The 23,253-nt window shown below is 34.3% G+C and overlaps 1 protein-coding gene across 1 annotated transcript in view; it reads left to right on the top strand.

The window, feature by feature from the left end:
• LOC5570371 overlaps positions 1-23,253 on the top strand; it is a 368,473-nt gene that overhangs the window by 37,897 nt on the left and 307,323 nt on the right. Inside the window, exon 2 of the mRNA XM_021851600.1 lies at positions 13,365-14,214. Within this exon, the coding sequence (XP_021707292.1) occupies positions 13,964-14,214 (251 nt within the window). The 5' untranslated portion in view covers positions 13,365-13,963. The remainder of the gene's footprint in view (positions 1-13,364; positions 14,215-23,253) is intronic.

Genomic DNA, 23,253 nt, shown 5'->3' on the forward strand with positions numbered 1-23,253 from the left:
CGATCACAATGCATGACGGCAATTTTTTTTCTATCCGCATTCTCACCATACGGACACCATTTGGCACGCCCGGAAAAAAGTGCTTCCAGACTTCGTTCTGCACTGAAATCACCTTTCCGTACTGCTGCAAGTGTTTTGTAATGACATCGTTCGACATATGCGGTGGAAGATCGAGGATCCTCACCGTTGTCGTGGGGCCGGGAATGTAGTATGTTACTCCCTCATGCACAAAGCAGTACTGCAAATGGTGTTGCTTGTGCAGCCGGGGAGCTACGCTGGCGTCGATCATTTCAATATACACGCACTTATTCAGATTGTGTAGTTGAATGCTCTTCACGTCGGCCATGTCGAGCTTCATGAACGTTTTCAGGAACTCTTTTACCTGGTCCAAAGGCGGTCGCTTTGGCAGTACACTAAAGTCCACGACCAGGGTGTTCTATCTGTACACAGACATTTTACAACAAATGCAAAATTGTCGGTACAGGATTCGCAATATAAAAAACTGAACGAGAAAGATCTGCCAAGAGAAATACGTCTGTCGCGCACGGAGAGCGGTTGTCAACTGATCATCATACATATGTAAATTATATTTCTTCACAAGTGTCGAATCGTTTCGCGATCTACGGCAATATTATTCATGGTAAAATTACCTATTGAGGTCTGCATTCGGAATTTTTATAGAGGTCAATGGGCGACCCTTGGCGATTTTTCTTTGCAAAAGAAAGTTTTTCCATAGTAAATCCCATACGAACTTTGAACGGCTGGCGCTAAAATATAGTTTCACCGATCGAGCTGAAATTTCGCACAGTTGTTTTAGAACCTAAATGCAATCTAAAAAGTGGACTGGAGCGAGAATCTAAATTTTGTCCCACGCTAATGTATATATTCTACAATCACCAAAGTGATGATTGAATCAGGTATTGCAATACCTAAATAATACATGATAAGTTTTCGTTAAGGAGTGAAATTTTACTATAGTACAATCAACTCTCCCTTATTCGAAATTTCGTTTCTCGATATCGAGTTAGAGAACGATAGAAGAAATTGGTTTTCATGGCTGATTCACTGGTATTGTGTTCTGTAACTCGATTCCTCCACAACTCGATGGTCTCTTCAATATCGAGTTATGGAGAATTGACTGTAGTTGGATACCTCAAGCAGTCTTCAATAGCTTCCGAATACCGGATAAGATATTTTTGATTATGTTAAACACTATTTTCAATACCTTAAAATACCTAATTTAACACAATTCCTGGAATACTGAACAATACCTAATAAAGCTATAATACCAAAATACGATATTAATAGATATGCGCGAGTTATTCGTTCCTGCTCGGGCACCAAACGCTGCAATGCAAAGCCGGTCGTTACTGATCAGCCATGATTCACAGGAAATTACCAGTAATTAGTTGGTTCTGTTATAATGGGTATCTGAACACATGACCGAGATGACCAACTTTAATGCAGTATGATGTAGACAGGTTTATGTTACATTGGAGGGAAATTATTCTGTTATCACCTTTCAAATCTGAATGGCTAATTTGCTTCTAGCTACTAGTCCTATGATGTATTGTGATGGTGATTGGTACGCTTTTTTTCTAATGTGAAGATACGATATTTTTTTCTTTATTTTTTCTCATTTAATAAAATCAGGCAATAACATGTTAGTGTAGTCGGTATCTGTCAATTATATTTACGTACCATATATATGTATATGGAAACCTGGAAGAGTGTGTCAGTCAGAGTGTGTCGTCTTCAGAGCTGACGAAATTGTCGTATATTGTGAACATAGTTGTTCTTTTGTGATGCGATTGCTATATTGAGATGAACGAAATTGTTCTTTAGTGTTGACGAAGTTGCCAAATGTATTGTTGAGCAAAGCAGTATGAATCCAATGATTTGATTGTCTTGTAGTCATGAAATAAATACTTTGAAGTTACAGCTGTGGAATTTGTTGGGTATATTTTCGATTGTTCGTTGTTGTAATGTAACGAAGGCGTCTTTTTAAAGAGTTGATAGAAAGTTTCTAAAGGGGAAAGGACTGTCATGTCTACCTATCTCAAGTGATATTTCTTATGACTCTGGTACCTTTTACTTGTTCGTACCTACGGGATTTCTGAGCTATAAATACTGGCTACCGTAGGCGCAGAAGGGAGACTTCCCGAACTGTTAATATATTATTTTATTCTTTATTTGCAGGATATAAAAGAGTGCACAACTTTCACTCTCATTTCTAATAAACACTGAACTCACACGCATTTTTGCAGTTTATATTGGTGGTTATAAAGTTCGGAAATTTGTGATACCATATCTGTCTGTACTGTAGACTTTTCATCAAGTGAATATGAATTTGTATAAATACCATCAGAACAAGAGGAAACAAACAAATAAGATTCCGCCAAATTGCAATGAATTATTAATTCACCAAGTTGCAAATAATTATTAATGCATTACTTTTGGCCCAGAGTGGAATCAATATATCATCATATGGAAAAACTTGCGAATTTCCTAAAATCCAAACATTGTCTTAAAATTTAGCAAAATTTGCTCAATCATGAAGAAAATCTCACCAAAATGTCATGCTTTTCCTTTGTTTTGCGAAATACTGCTAATTTTAGGTGCGTTAAAGTTAACCTTATTTTTGATTTATTTAAAAAAAATGAGTATATTTTCCTGCAAACATAAATTCTGGACAAACATTTGAAAAGGGCCCACGCAAACTAAAATCACTATCAGAAAGATTGGTGTTAGCTCTTCTTGATAGTAGTATTAGTAATACGATTCCATACATTTGACAGGTAATGTATAATGTATAATTATTATAAGATTTTTATTATTATTATTATTATCTTTATTAACGAGATTTGCAGCCCGAGGCTGGCTCATCCCGGAATAAGATTTTTACTCAGTCCTGAAGCCTTGATTAGGTTATTTTTCTCAGATCTACTTCATAGATTCGAAGATGTCTTTGAAATCATAAATCAAAATTCATCGTTTATTGTCTGTTAAGCTTTGAAATCAGAAAAAATATGTTTTGTAAACTTCAAACTCTCTTGCCTCTCATATTGCGAGTAAAGATCTATTTTACAAGATTTCATTATTAATAACACTGCGTATTTGTCCCGCGGTCCATAAGGTTTATATAGCTCATGAGTCAAGAAGGCGTAGAAGGGCAGTTACGAATTTCATTTTGAATCAATCGTGTAACGAGTGAAATTTATGGAAATGGAAAACATAAAATTGCTAAAACGCGTATCATTTGAAATGGTTGTCTCTTGAAGAAAAATATCAAATATTGGTGTTCGATCTGATAGAAACGCTTTGTTCTCGAAAGTTTGTTACAACTTGAAAGAATAAAATTACGATGAACCTAATAGTTTTTTTTTATCTAGTTTCGAAAAATACCCGATTAAAGCTAATTATGTTTTCAATGTTTTAAAAATCAATCATTTTTCAAAGTATTTGTAAAACAATTTGCCAGCTGATTTCAAAGTTATTTGTGAACAATTTGCGGCGCACCTGAAGAGACTCTATGACACTACCCCGAACGCCATTACCCCGAAAGCCATTACTCCGAATGGGTCATTACCCCGAGCGTCACTACCTCGAATGAGTCACTGTTTTGAAAGCCATTACCCCGAATGCATAGCATTTTGAGTTCAATTCTGATCAGAAGGTAGGGAAATAATAAAAGTCACCCTTGTGACAGCCGCCTTGGATTACGAGATGTTTCATCTTAAACATTGTATTTTTCATATCAGTCTTCAAAAAATCTCACTCCAAGAGCTGCTGAGATTTAAAAACCGCGCTTATTATGTTTCAATCCGAGCATGCATTGAATCATGCGTTTTGAACGAGAGGATTGAATCCCAGGATTCAATCCTTGATTGATTAGTGTTATCGAAATATATCGAGTCATCCATGATAATGCGTCAAACATTCGTGGGAAAATTGTCTTTGACAGGACACACGGGATGCGCTTGAGGCTTGGTAATCATTCTTGAAGAATTTTTCCAGTTCCAGTTAGCTGTCAGATGGCATTTGTTCGTATACGGTGAAGTATTTTGTGTGATCTTAGCTATACAATTTGACTTGTTTTTTTTTTTCGATTTATTATAGAGAGTCATGTAAAACGGTCGGTCATTGCTTCTACAGTGTCTATGGAGCTAATATGATTCGAAATTGGATTGCAGACTACAATGTCGTAATGATTTGTTACATGTAAAATATGCTTATTGTAAAAACAGAAATCTCAATGCTCAATGTGATTATTACAAATAAAAGAAAATTAAAAGTGGCACAACTTCTACATTCTTCTCCGCGCTATGGCCACATTCCCTATTTTTTATCATTATGCTTAAAATTCAGTTTTCGGTTTTGTTTCATGACATTTATTTGATTTTCACACAACAAATCTTACTACGCGAAAAGCAGAGTTGGTAAGAGAGTTTCTGAGAGTGGTATTGGATTTAGTAACCCCAAATTAACTGGAGGCATATAATTTGTTCTTTGAGATACGCAAAAATGGTAATTTTGTTCCGTTGTGTTGTTAGTGACTAGCCTCAACTGGCGTGCGCAATGCGGTTGCCCTATTGAATGTGAGATGTAGCTAAGATGGATAACTTTGTATGATGAAAACGGCAAGTCTAGATGTTACTTCTTGAAAATTCATGCAATTCAATTCGAATTTTATGGAAAATCTTCTTAAATTCACTTGTCCAAACGAATGATTGCTGCTGATCATTTCGTTTTTTTTTGCGAATAGTAGAGGTATTTATACCTAGGACAAAACGTGCACTCTTCTTCACAACCATCTTGACATTCTCACTTGCATTTGAGCTGAAGGTAATTGACAATTCCTATCATAAGGATTTCATCCTGGGATTGAATCCCAGTAATAATCCCGCTCACTGTGATTGCAAAAAATCAAGATTCGAAACGATCCTGCTTATTGAGATTATTTCAAAGCATGCTTGTTTATAGAGTTTTCAATTTTCCCGGGATTTGACTTCCCGGGAAACGGGAAATAAAATTGCTATTTCCCGGGAAATCCCGGGATCCCGGGAAATTCTCAAAAATGTAAAACTTAAGCAAATTTGATGGATTTTTTTATTTAAATTATACGTATTTCATGTATACGCTACCGATCATAAGTATGGAATCGCGTATTGCAAAATTCATACTGAATATTGCAGCACCTTGAAAAGTTTAGCATCTCCTAAAATTAATATTATTTCGGGATTGCAAAGAGAAATTTCAGTTTGTTTTTCGGGAATTTCTTTTAATATGCGGCCTTTAATCATTAATATTTTCAATTTTAGGTGATTTTTGGTGATGCTAAACTTAAAAGTGCTGAAATACTCAGTATTACAACGATTCCATATTTTTGGTGGGTAGTGTATTTATTTTATACCAGTAAATTTGCATGGTTATTTTTGTTTTTTTGTGAGTAATTTATTAATGTTTCTTAAATAAATAAATAAAAACTGTTGACTTCGTTTTAAGTTCAAAACATTAAGCAAAAGTCCTTGTGAAGTTTCCTATCAAACATTTTAGTGAAAGAGTTGAGAAAATCTCTCTTAAGCATATTTTAACTAAATAAACTTGAGTTGTTCTTGACAAATCGTATAAAGTTCAGATAATGTTTACCAACATTGAATTAATCATTCCAAGCACTAGAATAAAAAAACCAACTAGAGTCTTATATTGAAATTGTGACTGTTACATCGATTAAAACTAAATAAGCCTACTCAATTCATGAAAAAAATGTAAAGCATATAATTTTTTTTCATTAACATATCGTCAAAAAGATATCAATTTCATCAATGACTATTTGATTACGAAAAACAGCAAATCAACATCGAATTATAACTAGTGAACTAGTGAGCTCATTGTTTCGAATGATATGAAAAGTAAATTGTGCGATGGCTTTGTTTGGAAATGAATAATCTTTTTTTTTAATACAAATACACGGGAAATACGGGAATCCCGGGAAACAGAAAATCATTTCCCGGGAAACTGGAATCCCGGGAAATCTCATTTCCCGGGAAATGTTCCCGAGATTGAAAACTCTACTTGTTTAAATCTCAGAGTATAAAGATGATCTTAGAAGACTGTTTCATATCCCTTTCGGGACGGACTATATTTAAGTGATTATTTCAAAATTTACCTTATAAACTCATCATCTCGTAGAACAAAACATTCTTTATTTTGGCTATTCTATCACTCCATGAAATTTTTAGAGTCAAATTTAGACAATTGTGCTGGTCCGTCCCCAAGGCGGTCGATGTTCGAAAAAAAAAATATTTTTTTTATTTTTCTTGAAAATTGTTCCAGTTATGCCTTTTTAAAAAATTATGGACCCGTATTTTTTTATTTCGTCATTAGGGTGCTCTTTCGTGGGATAGGGTGACCCAAATTAATTATTCAGATATTATTTTTTTAATGTACATTAAAATTTTTAAAAAATATATACTTTAGAGAAGATCATATTTCTTATAAATGAAACGAAAACAATGTACGAAAGATAAAAATACTTCATGCTCTCTCTAAGATTCAAATCATAACGTGACGATGTCGTTTATCGAGATTATTCAAGAACTAGTCCACGTCATATAAAAATGGGTAAATAAACATGTGTGAATAACTTGAAAATTAATTGTCTCTATCAAACCGTCTTGGTTTTGCTATGTTTGTTTACATCCTTAAAAATTATATGGGATTTTTTCTCAAAAATAATTATGGAACACAAATCAAAATTAAAAATAATTATAAACCACCAACCAATTAATAAATGAAAACCGAATTTAGTACTGTACCATTTAATTCCACTAGAGTTTGTATCCTTTGACAGATACGCATAATTCGACCTCCACTATAAAGCCATTATCAGAGTCGTGTACTAGTTTCGAAAATTAAGTTATTTTTTAAGAGACCCCCTCCAACCTCTTTCACTCACTTTACCAATCACTTTTAAAATCATATAGCCCTCCTTCAAATGGTGCTTAAACGATGTTTTTGTAAAGGTTGGTAACATGGAACTGATTTATTTTAAATAACTGGAATCATTCATTTTATTCCTAGAACTTAAATTGAAGCGTTAAAATATTCAGTCTGCGTAAGCAGCTTCCCTAAAACTTTATGTAAATTTACGTCATATGTGCCCGACAGCTTGCACGTTAATTAACAAGAATGACGCATTTTTAAGTGCAAATAATTACCATCAAATTACTTCTTCTTTTTTTCTGACGTTACAGAAGCCTGCTTCTTAACTTCTCATGAGCACTTCCACAGTTATTAGCTGACAGCTCTCTTTGTCAATCGACCAATTTGGCATGTGTTTATCATGTGACAGGTATATTTCCTAAAAATGGAATTTACATCATTGTTATGTTAGTTTTTAGTAGTGTGTAGGACTGAAAGAACTTTGATGGATAGCTCACATATTACAGGGAATTTAAAAACTCGTTTAAAAAGGATTGTCAAAATCAGGTCAATAACCATATTAAAGCATGAATTTGATTTATGAAATTGTTACATACATATATTCCAGCTATTTGAAAAATTACATAAAAATTTGTATTCGAATGTATCTCAGTATTTGGAAACTAGCAATTTGAAAATGAATATACTGATAATGCTTCTAATAAGGCAATTCATAAGATAGCTGTGATCAGCAGGCTTTTTGGTTTGCCATGAGTTATTAAAGTTTCGCAACCGTTGTGACCGTCGAATTACAAAGGGAAATGTAAAGCTCGACCATACTTGTAAGTTTTGGTTTCCTTTTCGTTTCGGTTGCATGGACACTTTTAGCTGTCAATCCTACCGTGGAAAATTGCCTGGAAAGCATTATGTACGATTATGGCCTTTAAAGGGTTCATCACACGAATCAACGGACTAGCATGCAACGCCAAATGGCACAATCGTAATACGTTACTGACGAAAAAATACTGCAGCGGGAGTTGAACCTAAACTTCTTTGATCAATACAGCTAGTTACTCTGCAACACTATACGCACGGCAATGAAGTCCAGATTTTAATTTTTAATACATCAGCTTATCTAAGTCTCAAAATTCAAGAATTGGACAATATACTTTTTAAGGTAAAAGGAACGAAGCAATATTTTTTTAATATGAGCGAATAATCTAGACTCTAGAGCTTCATTCATTAGATTCGATCCATTAATTACGTAAGACAATTTTGGCGGTTTTTAGACCCCCCCCCCCTCCCCCCATAGTAAGAATTGTTGTATAAAAATTAAAAATAATTTGTATGGCGCGTAAGAAATCTCAAACCCCCCTCCCCCCATAAACCCTTACCTAATTAATGGACGACCCCTTACTTGATAGTTTAGTAGAGTATTTCACAGCACTGCAAAAGTTGAAAGTTTCCCAGTTTAAAGCGCATTTCATACATCAACATCTTAAACAACATTTTTGCGAGTAATACCAGCCGGGGCCTTCCTTAGCCGAGTGGTTAGAGTCCGCGGGTACAAAGCAGATATTATAGCAGATATTGAATGCTGGTTGTAGAACAACAAAATGGATTATCGCGTCAACATGGTATTGACAAATTTTCAAAGCAAGGGGACATTCAAATATTACGTCCATTAATTTTAGGTCTATCTAATTCCTTTCTTTGCTCACTATCACACCAAGCCCTTAGTGCATGCACTGTCACACTTTCGTACACCTCCACTCCCCTAAATGATTGACGTAATTTTTTAACGTTCCCCAAAAATTATACTGTTTCTTTAACTTTGTTATAGGAGATTTAAAACATTAAATGTGATTCCCAATCAAATACGGACGTATAAAAAATAAAAGGTTATAACCCAAGCTATGAGTTTCTGTTACATAGTTTTTGTACGATACATCATTTTAATGATTCGTATGTAATCACTCATTTATGTTATAATACAATATTATGCACTTTTGTGGTCATTAGAACCAGATACAGGCACTAAGCTTGATCAAAATACTGAAAATGAAAATTGGTAGTCCACAACGAACATCGACCGGGTAAGTGCCGGCACCAGCACAATTGTGCTGGTCCCACTTTGTCCCTTCGGAAATCTTTGCTATGTGAATCAATTCTCATTCGGTCTTCACCATTTCAAAGAATGACTCTTTCACTCTCGATTCGTACCTGTGCATACCTAACAAAAACGAATAGTTGAAAAGTTGCGATAGATAAAACTTTTTCAATTCTTACGGTGTTTGTTTACATTTTGTTTACCTCGAGCTGGTGTTTTCTAAACACGGTGTAAACAAAAGATTTTGTGCCTAATTACAAGTATCAATGATAATTCATTAATCGAAATCAAAAAAGTTTAGTAAAACAATGATTTATTGGCTAAAAGAATCATTCAATGTCATGGGTGCCGAACAGCACAATTGTGCTGGTTCGTCCCGAAAGGGATATATTAGAAGATAAGAAAAGAGCTAGGTTTTCAGCCAATAATTCTAACATACTAATGACGTTTTCGATTATTCCCGACGGTGCACCACGCGAGTGTAACAGTTGACACCGGAAAATAAAACGGTTTCGGTGCAATAATTTGACAGCGGCTTCAATCAAAACAACAATTTTGTCATTTTGCATGTCAACAGATAGAAGAGCTGTTTATGTTATTCATGATGACACAGGAAACAGGATTCGGACACAGATTCGTTTGGGTTTTTATAGTTTGTTAGCGGTGTTTATATCACTGGCTGCAAACGTTACTATGCCTAAAAGTATGGAACAACATTTTTCTTCCAATGACAAACACTGTGATCATTTTATCTCATTTCGAACACCTTGATTCAAATTCCGAATAATAATAATAAAAATCATCAAATACAGATTTAGAAAATTTGAAACATTCACGTCCTTGATACTTGAATTTTGACTATGCATTTGAATTGTGTGATATTGCCGCCGCTAAATGTGGATTCAAAATGAGCTCCGCAGCTTCTACAAAATTCATACTTCCGCAATGTTTCGAACTCACGATGCAAAATACGGCGATCTTTTATCGTATAACACTTAATATTTTCGAAAAGTGAATCAGCTTTTTTAATAACGAAAAGACAGCATCAATGAAATGCAATCGATTATTGCATTGAAACCCTAATGAAAAATCATCGTCGGTTTCTCGTAAACCGATTGTTTCTTTTTTAAACATATGGAACCAGACATTTAGTAATCATTATATTTTGTTGGCATCCGCGTTTTTCAGTAAAATTTTCTCTTCTGCTGTAATCCAAACATCTGAGTGAAGAGTTCCTTTTTATGACATTAGCTATAAAAGTTCCCCTTACATACTGATAGAACATACTCAGACCAAAGACACATTAAAGACTTCCATGCCCCTTGCAGTTGCCCAAAATTTTATGGCTCATAAGGTAATCTAGAATGCCGTGAAAAGTGTACTGCGATCTGTCAAACTTGGGTACCTTTTGCACTACCGAGGGACCAAATGCAGTACTAGAAGTGGTACCCAATTGAAGCCCGAGTGGGACGGACCTGCTCAGACGTCGTAGTATTCCCAATTATACTTTGGGAAGGTGTTCCGGTATTCGCCATGTTCCAGTTATTCGCCACCCGGATTATATACCGTTTTACGACATACATGATTGCCAATTGTATAGTGCTCGCTAAATTGCTTTAAGGTGATACGGAAACATTCTTAGAACCCGCAAAATTTTCTCAGAAAATAATAGAAAATAAAACATTTTCCTTAAAATGTTTGCTCCTTTGCGCCATGGTGTTCCTGATAAGAAATCAACGTAGGTGGCGAATTCAAGAACTGAAATTAAAATCGTGGCGAATACTGGGGCAAACGGTCCAGTATTCGCCACCCCCATTTTCAATACAAAAACAAAGTTTCTGATTAGTTTTAATATTTTCCCTGCTGAGTATGGATTGAAAGCTTTCGTTTGATGTATTGACAGTAACCAGTATGTATAAACAATGTTTTTCATTAGGGTGGCCAAAACTGGTACACCTCCCCTATATGATCTTTATTTTTTGTAGTTTTGTTCATTTCTGAAAGCTAAGAACATTTCTTCTTTTACTGAATAAAAAGATTCAATTCTAAAATAAATTCATTTCATCCGCGCAGAAATGTCCAAAAATGAAGAATCTTGTTTATTCGTAATCGAAAACAACAAAACCTACCAAAATAATCAAAACAAGAACGACACTGACAGCAAAAAACCATACATGTATTGGTAAAAAAGAGTTCATTACCTGCTACACGCGATTCGATCAGGGTGTAGGATTTTCTACACCGGTGGTGATCAAGTATAAAAAGTGCAGAATAAAAGAACGGTTTGGGTGCAAGTTTTGCTACACCGGTGGGAAAACGGTGCAGGCGGTGCAAATAAAGAAAAACGACATAAGATTCGTTGGACTTTGACCTTTAATTTTGCTGATATTAATTGCTTTGAAGAACAGCCTCTTCCGAAAGGGTAATTTATTATGAAACGGATAGCCATAATACGCGCAAAATTACGATGTGGTTAAGTTTCTGTTTTGGACGCTGCTACCCACTTCCTTCACTCATAATTTCAAAATTTAAGTCTACGGGAATTAGGATCTCCCGAGAGATTTTGTTTTATTTGATCGATTTTCAACGCGAACGGCTGTCAGATCCTCTAGGCTAGTGCACTTGAAAATTCAAAGTTTGGCTTCATTTGATAATCACCTTAAGCACATATCTTTTAATAATATAAAAGTACTTTTTTGCTGAAATTTAAGCTGGGTATTATTTTGATGATAATTAAGGTGAAAGTGCATCGAAGCCAAACCTCGAATTTTCAAGAGCACAAATCTAGGGAACTTGACAACCATTTGAGCTGAAAATTTAATTCATTGATCACCACCAGCGAGTTAGCTCAAACGGTTGTCTAGTTCTTTAGATTTGTGATTTGAAAATTAGAGTTTTGGCTTCGATGCATCTTCACCCTAACAAAAAAAAAAAAAAAATGAAGCTAATCGTAGTTTTCCAAAAGATGTACAGTTTCGTTTTTTTTTAAGTTAACAAACTTAACATTGCACCTGCTAAATATTCATGTCACATGATTCGAAACGTGATGTTTTTAACTGATGTTTATTTATAATTCCTTCAAAAAGTTGTCAATACTTTTATCATGAAATTCAGCTTTCAGGTTTTAGTAAGATCCATTTCTCGATTTGATACCCTGAAAATATCACAAACTGTAATGTTTTATCCAATTCCGAAAACCTACCGAATGACTTTGAAAGTTTCAGTATTGAACTCATGGTGGGTTGCGATAAATACGCTTGACGGCTAGGTAGGTCGTGCATCCAAATACTTCGGGACACTACGCTCCAGATGTTTTATCAAATTTTTCATATTTTTAAGTTTTGCCTAAAAATTTTCAAGACCTACTATGAGTGTTTTTAGCGTAGTGTTTGTTTTGAGAAACGTGTATTTTTTTTGTCTCTTAAAACCTATAACAAATCGGTTTTTGCCCCAAAATGTTTGAATTCATTCATTCATTTTCACAAGTTTTTTGTAGTTAAAAAATAAACACAATCGTTAAAAAGTAAGAAATTCATATTTTTCATTGTAACATAACTTTTTGTATATTTTTTTTCTCAGGGACACTCTGATCCTCATGATTTTTTTTTCTTTTCCTCCTCATTATCCTTAATACAATATACGAATTTAAAAAAGGGTCCATTTGCAAAAATACATTTTTACCGGAATTTCAATTCACTATGAAATCAAAAAGTTTCGATGTGAACTGAGAATGCTGCCAACAGCTTTTAAATGATAGTTTTCAGTTTTTTTTTCTTGAAAATATTAGTTTTTTCTTCCCTATTTTTAAGATATTTGCGGCGACACATGTATTGTTATCTACTGTATCGGAGTTTTGAGTCGCTTATTTATACTAACTAAATACTTATTTGAAATTAATATAATTGATGCTTATGGATAAACCACTGATAGTTAAACATTTTTTAAGGAAACGAATGTCCCCAAATATCATGACAAAGCTATCTATCAGTCATTAAATGAGGTCCGTTGACCTAAAAGAGCCTAAAATATGTAGTTCCGGAAGTCTTCGGTCTGATGCGTTTACGGTTTTTTCATTGACTTCAGATGAAAAAACGAATCAGAATAGAATATCTGAAGACTATCATTTTGATGGAATGATAGGCCCATCAACAGTCTGGGACCTCATTTGTTCGAATAGTGGTAGGTAGCAAATACCAAATCGATTTGTCGGTTACCGCTGTTATCCACAATCGCCCCATTGGATAGATGTGCCCAACGTAATCTAATTTAATTTTTAGTTGCAGAATCACTAATCACTTCCTATTTACTTCTCTTCCCAACACATTATTAGGCATCTCGCAGCATTGGGCGAATGAGGCAGAAACAGTAATCGACTTGCAGTGGAAAATGCGATAGCATCAGAGCGTGTAAGCATATCTCGGAGCACTACTGCTAGTCGGAAGCCGAAAAAAACTCTCCTGGCTTAGAGCATAGGTGCGCTGGCGTTGATCCATGTTATTCGAGACTTGAATAGCTGATATTGCTGAGAGGCGTGTGCCAATGAAGAAAGAAGCAAAAGCCAAATTAGAGTGAAATTGCTCCGAGCAAAACAAACGTTGAAAAACTTCCCGCATTCAATTGGAAATAATGTGATCATTCTGTACCTGACAGGAGGCCTCGTAAATGCTGGCGGAAGACCCCAGAATAATTTGTAGATCATAAATTTGAAGTGATTCAATAGTGAACAAGACAATAAAAGACGTAATTGGTTACGAGAACTGCAAAAAAGCAAGTGATGAACCAAACAAGAGCTGTGAGAGATATTTTTGAGAAATGCTTCATGCTGTATCAAACTAGAAAGTCCATGTTCTGCGCAACGTGAGCCTTTGGAATAGAATAAATTAATTGGAAATTCTGTTGGCTGGGCAAACGGTTGGTGATCAATTCAAGATGGGAAATGCGATAAGCAGTGCAAATGAATCGACGCTGCCTCGTAGGCAAGCACAGTACTATAATGATTGTAACGGAAAACGGTGCTGTTACGAGAATGGGGCAACCAATACGGGCTCTAGGAGCAGCCGTCAAAACCAACAACAGCAACAACAACAGAATCCTGAAAACTCACGAATGCTTTTTCTATTGTACTTAATCCATCGCACCTGGAACGTCGTGGTTGACAGTGTTGATCAAAAAGGCAAAAAGTAAGTATCATTTTTATACCACTGGTATTCCTGAGAATTATTTGCAGTATAGAGCCGACTTTGCCAACCCTTCCATAGGTTTCAAACTGGAAATTTCTTACGACTGTCTTCAATAAGTTTAATAAGGAAAACGGTAACATCCGCTGTTAATTTCAAAGCGTCTAGGTCCAGTTCCCGGCACTTTCAGCATCTTTTCGTAATGGTAGTTCCCTTGACTTCCCTGGGATTCTATGAACCAATTGTCGTGCCAGCTACACGCTATACAAATGCGAAAATGGCAATTGTGGCATAGAAAGCTTTCAGTTCATAACTTTTTGCTATCTTTATTTACAAGATTTTTAGCTTTGGACTAGTTCGTATCGGAACCACCGGCTTTATTTTCCTTCCGAAGTTAGTCGTCACTATAACCATTTTAGGTCATAAGTGACTATATCGGGGATGGGATTCGACTCCAAGTGCTCCACGTGAGAGTTCTAACCACTACACCAGATCTGTCCCTATCAATTAATAACTGTGGAAATGAACTTATCATATTTAGCTAAGGAGCAGACTCTGTCCCAGTGGGGACGTGATTCCAAGACGAAGAAGAATTATCTCGGAGAAAGTCTACTTTATTGTGACATTGTGACAGTTTGGGTTGGGATGCCTATGCTTAAGATAGGGGAAAATCCATGATTTTTCAACGACTTTGATCGATTATATCTTCACGAAAACAGCATTTTTTGGTTGAATAGTTGTACCGTCAAGCTACCATTCACCGTGCACTTGAGAAAAATCTGGACTTTAAGAAAAAATGTATGACTTTTCCAAATAATTTAAAGCGTACTACGATACCACTACGAAGCGTACATTTATACCATAATTCAAGGAAAAATCTAAAACTAGTGATTCATAACAAAAAATCACTCAAAACATATGCTTACAAATATAATGTTAAGGTCACCTCGTACCGTTCTATGTCACCATTTACCGTGCACACTAGTGCACCATTCACCGTGCGTATAGTTATCGTCATGATTTATTTTTGTATCTTGAAGAAACGTTATTGGTGGAACAATTATGTCGCTAGTAGTGTGCGCACTCATTTTTAAGAGTATTCAAATCATTATCTATCTATCTATATAAATAAAATTGGAATGGTGTTTGTATGTCACGAAATGGCTTATGAACGGGTCAACAGATTTGAATAATTCTTTCTCAATTTTGTTCGTCAAGGGTTCCGACGTGCTTGTGTGTATGAAAATCGCAGGATATTCTCCGGGAAAGTTGGAAAAACGAGCGCGAACGAAACAGTTATTCTGTATGGGACGATGAATAGCGTTTTCAACAGCCTACTTGATGGCAAGACGAATTTTGCCGGGACCACTAGTTTACAATAAATACCATGGAAAGTTTAAAATATTGTTAAATAATTAATTTTTCATTAAAATCGTTATAGTGGGTTTGGCTGTATTGTCCAAACCATTCCATATTCGCTCAAAAACTGAATAGAAAGTAGTTAAATCACGACATAACAATAAATCTAATATTACGCAATAATTTCATGCCTTTTACAATAATGCACGGTAATGGGAACCATACATATTGAGAAGGGTCCATTTACCGTGTATTTGGGTTTCGAATGGAACACAATAAAAAAATAAATTTCATAAAATCTCATTGCTCATACAATTGAAATACATCTAGCTTGTAGTATCCACAGCAATAACTTGTTGAAATTATGGAAAATTTGATACTCTAACGTTAAACCGAAAAATGTGAATTTTTGGCGTTTCTACTAGGAGTGTTAAGAAATCTCATTATTAAACAGAATTCACATGATTTTGACTACATAAACTAAGTTTTTCAAAAAGTATTGTGACAAGAACTACTTCATTTAATCTGTTCTGTATTATTTTGCTAACAAAACAATAATTTGTATAATTTTTATTAATATTCTGTAGGAATCCGTATATGTGCACGGTGAATGGAGGCCGCACGGTGACTGGTGACTTAACGGTACAAACAATGTTGTTAATAGACTATTTTTTTCCGAAATCAGTTTGGTATTTTTTAAACAGTACAGTGTCCGTTCGATTTTGACACGTTTTGTTTTTGGCATGGTTTGAATCTGGCACGTTTTGATTTTGACAACTTTACCATTCGATTTTGACACGGTTCGATGTTGGCAACAGAACCTGGTGTAGTGGTTAGAACCCACTCCTCTCACACCGAGGGCCTGGGATCGGTGATAGTGACTTATGACGTAAAGTTTATAGTGAAGACTTCTTCGGAAGGGAAGTAAAGTCGTTGGTCCCGAGATGAACTAGCATAGGGCTTAAAATCTCGTTATTGAAGAAAAAAAAAGTTCGATTTTGGCAACAAGGAAATTCAAATACCGTAATCCGGGGTAACATTGAACGGTAGGACCCTTCTCGTTAAAATTCTAATCATCATTCATTGATGGAACATTTTCAAAACATAAATGGTGCCTCTCTTTCCTACATGCATGAGATAATAAAAAATTAGGTTTTTGTGAAAATTGCGTTTAGTTCATACCTAAATTTGTCAACTTTTTCAATCAATGATTTTTATCATTATGCATGGCACTTCTGAAGATTCATGTCTCACATGAGTTCTGCAAGTGGTATGAGCAAGAAAAATGCAATTTTTACTAAAAATGGCTTTGCCAAATATGATTCCGTTGTGGAATCTTTAATAAGTCTATTCAATTAAGCAACATCCTATAACTACTATGAGGAATGCTGAATTTCCATAGGAAACTGCCTACCTTTAGGCGTATTCTACGGTTTAAAGTGTTTTTGGTTTTTAAAATAACTCAATAAGTAAATGACTTGAAAGGGTTTGGTCTTCATATTTGGCTTCAAAGACTATGATTTAAGTAAGTAACGTCATTTTCAGTACTATTGAACATTGTTTACATGGGTGATCAATGCTACCCCATATCAGGTAAATAAAAAAAAATATTTGAAACATTTATTTAAACATGCTTGATTTGTTTGTAAATAAAAACACAGTATATAGTAACGAGCGGTGGGTGCCAATACTTGTTTTTAAAATATATAACTTGCAACCTTTGCATTTTAAAATGAAAAAAAAAAAAAATAGGAAATACCCTTAAAAGTGATCAGTGTTACCGTAATTTCGGGTGAAATTGATCATTTTTCCCCGTTTTTCACGTCAGTTTCCTATGATGTTGTCATTTATTCGTTAATTTTCATAAGGTTTCATTGATAAATATTAGTGCTCTATAAATAAGAAATAAAATCGAGCGATGTGTGATCAATTTCACCCGAATTCACGGTACCCCGGATTACGGTACGAAAATGTGTATCATGGGTCAGTCACCAATCCTGTTAATCTCAAGGTGTATGTGGGTCGTTTTGAGGCTTATCATGTTGAAAATAGGTAAATTTAATTCGTTGTCAATATTACGATGATGAAAGTTGTTATAAAAACAACCGTTCGCTTTTGGCACGGTTTGATATAGGCAACTTTAATATTTTTGGCATGTTTTACTATTGAAATAGTCTGTTGGCTATTGGATTGATCAGACGAGTATTAAATCATATTCTAGTAACTACTGCGTAGCATTCATCTGATTTGATTTGTCCAAAGCTCTTTGGAAATCAATGAAGCTCTTGAGCTGTTACACTGTTCGACAAAATACAATTTTTGGATGGATCAGGGACGCGTCGATATGGGTCTTGAAGTGCAAGAAAAGTGTAAAAAGTAGGCCATTGTCAAATGAGTTGCAGCACCCTTGGATTATTTTTTGACAAAATGTGAAAACATTGCATTTTTAATCACAAAAAGTATATAATGCAAAATAATAATATATTTTTAAATTCAATTATTCTACCATTGAATTTGTCAAATCAATATTTTTTAGTACTGGATGCTTTCAGGGAATATTGGCATCAGTTGTTTATATGAATTTGGAATGTTAGCTATCAATAAACAAATATTTGAGGATGTGCACCATATGAATAATACTTTTTTTTTCTATTTTACGCATCTGCTTCATTATATAATAGTTATTATAGATTTAAAAAGACGCTTGATTCTTTGCTCCACTAGAAAAATCAATTATCAATATAACCCAGTAACATTTTTCTAGATAATCATACGATAGTTGTTGTGTCTGTTATGTTTATATGGGCTGGTTGGTCTTAAAAACTCTCAGCAGTAATACAAAATTTCTATAGGTAAGTGGGGTAAGTGGTCTTACATGAGCTAGTTGGTTCATCAGGAGAGGTTGGCGAAGTCTGTAAATATGTGATAATATTGGTATTTGCGATTTCTAAATATTTTTATAGGTACTCATCAAGAATAGATTACCTATCGTGAGATCAATTTTTTTTATCAGAATATCCGTAGAAAAATTACAGACTCACGTAAAATAGCAAAAATTAATACAGTAATCAACATTTTTACATTTTTTGCGAAACCATTTGACAGACGCTCAGGCTGGTATGAGCCCTTTTTATTCAGTTTGTGCACAATGCTAATCATTTGTGAAAACTAGTTTAGTGGTAACATGCCTGCTTCTTACTTGTAAGATAAAACAATTTCTGGTAAACCATTTCCGTTTTTTTGATTCTACATTTCACATGTTTTTGGCAATTTTAATCAAACTTTCAGTTTTGAGATTTAGGTGAAATTTCACACAAAAATGCTTTATAATCTAAATGAATAAAATACTTGTTTGTCGATGTCTTCCTGTTTAAAAAAAGAAAACAAACATTATGTGAAGTTTCGCAAAATTGTTTGTCATAAATTTATTATTAAATTGTTCTTTCACTTAATCGAATAGCATTTTTACTTGTATAGAGGATTGGGAATAAGGGTTCATAAATGGGCACGTTTGGCCCATTTGGGAAACGAGTTTAAAATTAACCCTAATGATCGAATTCTTTATGTTTCCAATATGCTTACAATAAACTCATTGAACAAGAAACTAACGCTCCATATGAAAGCTAATATATAATATTTTTCAAATTAGTGTCCAAGTGATCCGTGTTTGTACGTTGTCTCTTGGTGATTTTCCTAAATGAGAAGACGTATTTTTTATAATATGAGTAAAATTCATACAAAGATCTGATTTGAATATTTATTGAATTGATTCAGTTCTTCAAGGCTCAAAGATGTATGGCTAAATTATTCAAGGCAAAAAATAGCAATACTTGACGGGTTTAAGAATCTTCTTTGAAAGAGGTATAAACTGACGATAACCTATCCAATCTCCGAAGCGTGTTAGATAAGCAAAAAAATTTTTACTTCACCTGTATAAAAAAGAACCTTTTTGGGCCATACTGCAAGGATTTGTAAGATAAACGGACCACCAATAGACTATAGACATATGATACAGACACAATTTTCTCCGTGGTCGTATACTTTTGGTACAGAGCACAGAATACTTTTCCAAATATGTATGTATATATGTATATAGTGTATACGAAACAAGCATCACTAAATACGCTATAAAAAAAGTTTACGTAATGTGTAAATGATTTCCACTAGAACCATATTGATGTTTCAGATCATTAACATTTATTTAGCATTTTTGGGGACCTTTCCACATTAAGGTGAAGATGAATCGAAGCCAAACCGTAAATTTTCAAGATCACAAATCTGGAGGACCAAATATCCGTTTAAGCTGAAAATTTAATCGATTGATCACTAGCTGGTAACCTATCGATTAAATTTTTAACTCATACGGGTGTTCGGTTCTCCAGATTCGTGCTTTTGAAAATTTAAAGTTTGGCTTCGATTCATCTTCACCTTTAACCCTTTTTTATTGTTGTTAAACAGGAGTGCAATACACACAACGTAAATTTTCATGTTTTACAGCTTAGTTGGATTAGAATTGAAGAATATGCTAGTCGAGCATAATATTGAACCTAAGATAACTAGGATCTAACGAGGCAGATAATCGAAATAGATAATTAATTTTATTCATATGGAGCACATCTCTACAACGTTCTTTATTAATATATAAAACTGATGCTTATATTCTCTTAAATAATTGCACTTTTCCCTGCAGTTATCCTACGGTAAAAAATATTGGTTTGACAAATTCAATGGGTGTATAATTGAATTTGAAAATATAATGATATTTTGCAAAATATATTTTTGTGATTAAAAATGCAAAATTTCCAAATTTTGCCTAAAAATAATCCAAGGGTGCTGCAAATAATTTGAAAACATTATCTTTCTAAACTTTTCTTGCACTTCAAGACCCATACAGACGCGGCTCTGATCCATCCAAAAATTTTATTTTGTCGAACAGTGTTATGTTATTTGCATCCTTTGGGATGCACATAAAAAAAGCTAGCCGAATGACGTTAAATTATGTCGAACTTTATATACGTTAGTGTCTGATTCTGGAAATGTCGATCACAGTTCTATCTTTTTCGTGTCCTTTAACATGTAAAATTTTTAGGGGCCCAGATAGCCGTAGCGGTAAACGCACAGCTATTCAACTTGGCCATGCTGAGGGTCGTGGGTTGGAATCCCGCTGGTCAAGGATCTTTTCGTAAAGGAAATTTTCTCGATTCCCAGGGCAAAGAGTATCTTCGTACCTGCCACACGATGTACACATGTAAAAATGGTCAATCGGCAAAGAAAGCTCTCAGTTAATAACTGTGGAAGTGGTCATAAGAACACTAATCTGAGAAGCAGGCTTTGTCCCGTTTGGGACGTAACGCCAGAAAGAAGAACATGTTAAAGTAAATTTTTTGTTCAATATGTCTTCATGGACACGTTTTTTGTGTTCTTTTTTTAATTTTATATTAGTATCATTCTGAACATAACATTCATTTCTTGTAAATCTAGGTGTTCTGTGTTAGACAACACTATCATCCTTATTTGGTACAACACAATTAAGCTTTTACTAACATTTTGTTAACAACTTATTACATTTCATTTGCCGTAGCAGTGTGAGTATTTGGGCAGTTCAAAATTCAAAAAGTTCGATAGTCCCTCCTCCAAATTTTTCTTTACGTTAATAACGATAAAAATAGTGTTTTGTGAAATTTTCAGCTGTTTAGGTGCAGATTTTAAGGGCGTTCAAAGACGATTTAGGTTTATATGGAAATTACTATGGAGAAATTTAGACAAATTTTCCGAACCCGCTAGTACTGAAATGTATGTACAAACTTATTGATACATAGTAAATACTCAATTTTCAAACGTTAATAGAAGAAGAAATAAATTGTTTTTGGACTAATTTTGTATGGGATTTTTGCAGAAGTTTGTAGGGCTAAATTTGCATATGGAGCTTATTAATACCAAACAAATTCATGGATATCTTTTCTCCCATTCGTTATATTGAAATGCTCTCTTCACCAACTTCTTTTATTGGGCTTTGAACAATGAATTTTCACTTTGCGATGATAAGTTTGAATTTACATTACAGTATTAACGTGTTTGGAACATTTCTCGAAATTTCTCATAGTAATTTCCATTTAAACCTAAACCGTCTTTAGGCCACCTTGAAATTACCATCGAAAAAGCTCAAAATTTTACAGAACACTTGTAAAAAAGTAAGGACGATATGGGAGGAGGGATTATCAAACTTTTTTGAATTTTAAACTGCCCTAGTGAGTATTTGCATTACTTACAACGATTCACAGATAAATACATTATTCATGTAGATTTTTTTTACCAATAAGGCGATATGAGCACTTTTTGTTGGCTGTGAAATTACTTTTAACGATTTAAAAGTTGAATAATTTATCTCAGTTTACATGGAAGTTATTAGTATCTACGAACAGTACGTGCATAAAGTTAAACTATATAAAACATTTTAACAGTCAAACATCTTTCCTTTTTGGAATGATAAAATTAAAAGCGCCTTTTGGTGCAATATAAGCAGATTTTTTCAAACATCAACTATTTCTTTTTCTAAGAGTTTCGAACGTTTCCGTATAATATGTCTATTACTTTATTACTTTGGCAGCTTTCAGCTGGTATGCTGCTGACGATTATTTTTTTTTGTATTTATGCGGTTTTAAAAGGGTGCTCATCCTACTCCATTAGCCAAACTGCCATAATTGCCACAAGTTACAGAGACATTTACATCTTCTCGCCATTAGATTCGTTTGGTTATTATTTCAACTGAGTTTGAACTCATGAGCTTCTACTTATTTATAAAAAAACGTGGTTACTCAAAATCGACGTTAAAAACACTTCAATGAAAAAATAACGTGAACAAGCAGCATTGAATCAACAATAACGACGTAAAAAAATCCTCGTAAAAAACCGCGCAAGTCAAATTTGAATACTATTGATGAAGTATGTGCTCGTGATAGTTCAAGGATGTAAAGAAATAATTTAAATTCTGTTTACGCTCAGAAAAGTTCAAACATAGATAATGTTTATCCATTGAAAGTTGTAAAATTGAGCACATGCTATTTTTAACAGCATATTTCAGTATACAATACAATAGAATGATTGAATCAGCCAAATACTATTAGAAAAGTAGGTTTACAATCTGCAAATCGAAAAAATGTCTGCTCAAAAACGTAGCCTCTCCAAATTTACTTGTCTCATTATTATTGGCATTAAAGCTTATCAAAAGCATTTATCAAAAGTATTCTTTAAAACATTAATATTCCTTTCGACTTCTGCCTTTAAAGTGAATATTTACAGCCGTGATATAAGGTAGCATTTTTATCCGAGATTTCGCTTTTTTTCTCCTTAAAAGGCTATTCATTCAATTTATGCACTTTCAGCAATGGTTACTTTTCAAACCAGGCTAGACAAATGTTGCCGTCAAATAGAAAAAGTCGACTATGAAACTAAAAGAATCTCGTCATCCTCCTCAATCCTCAACGGCGTCATTACGAACAAATAAGCCTCCTTCGGTATAGTCGAATCTTCGTTCGGGATCTCTGAGCCGACTAAAAAAATGAATCGTGTCTTCGAAAGACAGTCTTTTTTGTAAAAATGAAACAAAATACGTCTCTGGAATCGAAAAAACGATCATTGAAACCACACCTCAACTTTTCAAGAGCACAAGACTTGAGAACCAAA

The sequence above is a fragment of the Aedes aegypti genome, chromosome 3 (genome assembly GCF_002204515.2).
Source record: "Aedes aegypti strain LVP_AGWG chromosome 3, AaegL5.0 Primary Assembly, whole genome shotgun sequence".
Taxonomy (NCBI): Eukaryota; Metazoa; Arthropoda; class Insecta; order Diptera; family Culicidae; genus Aedes; species Aedes aegypti.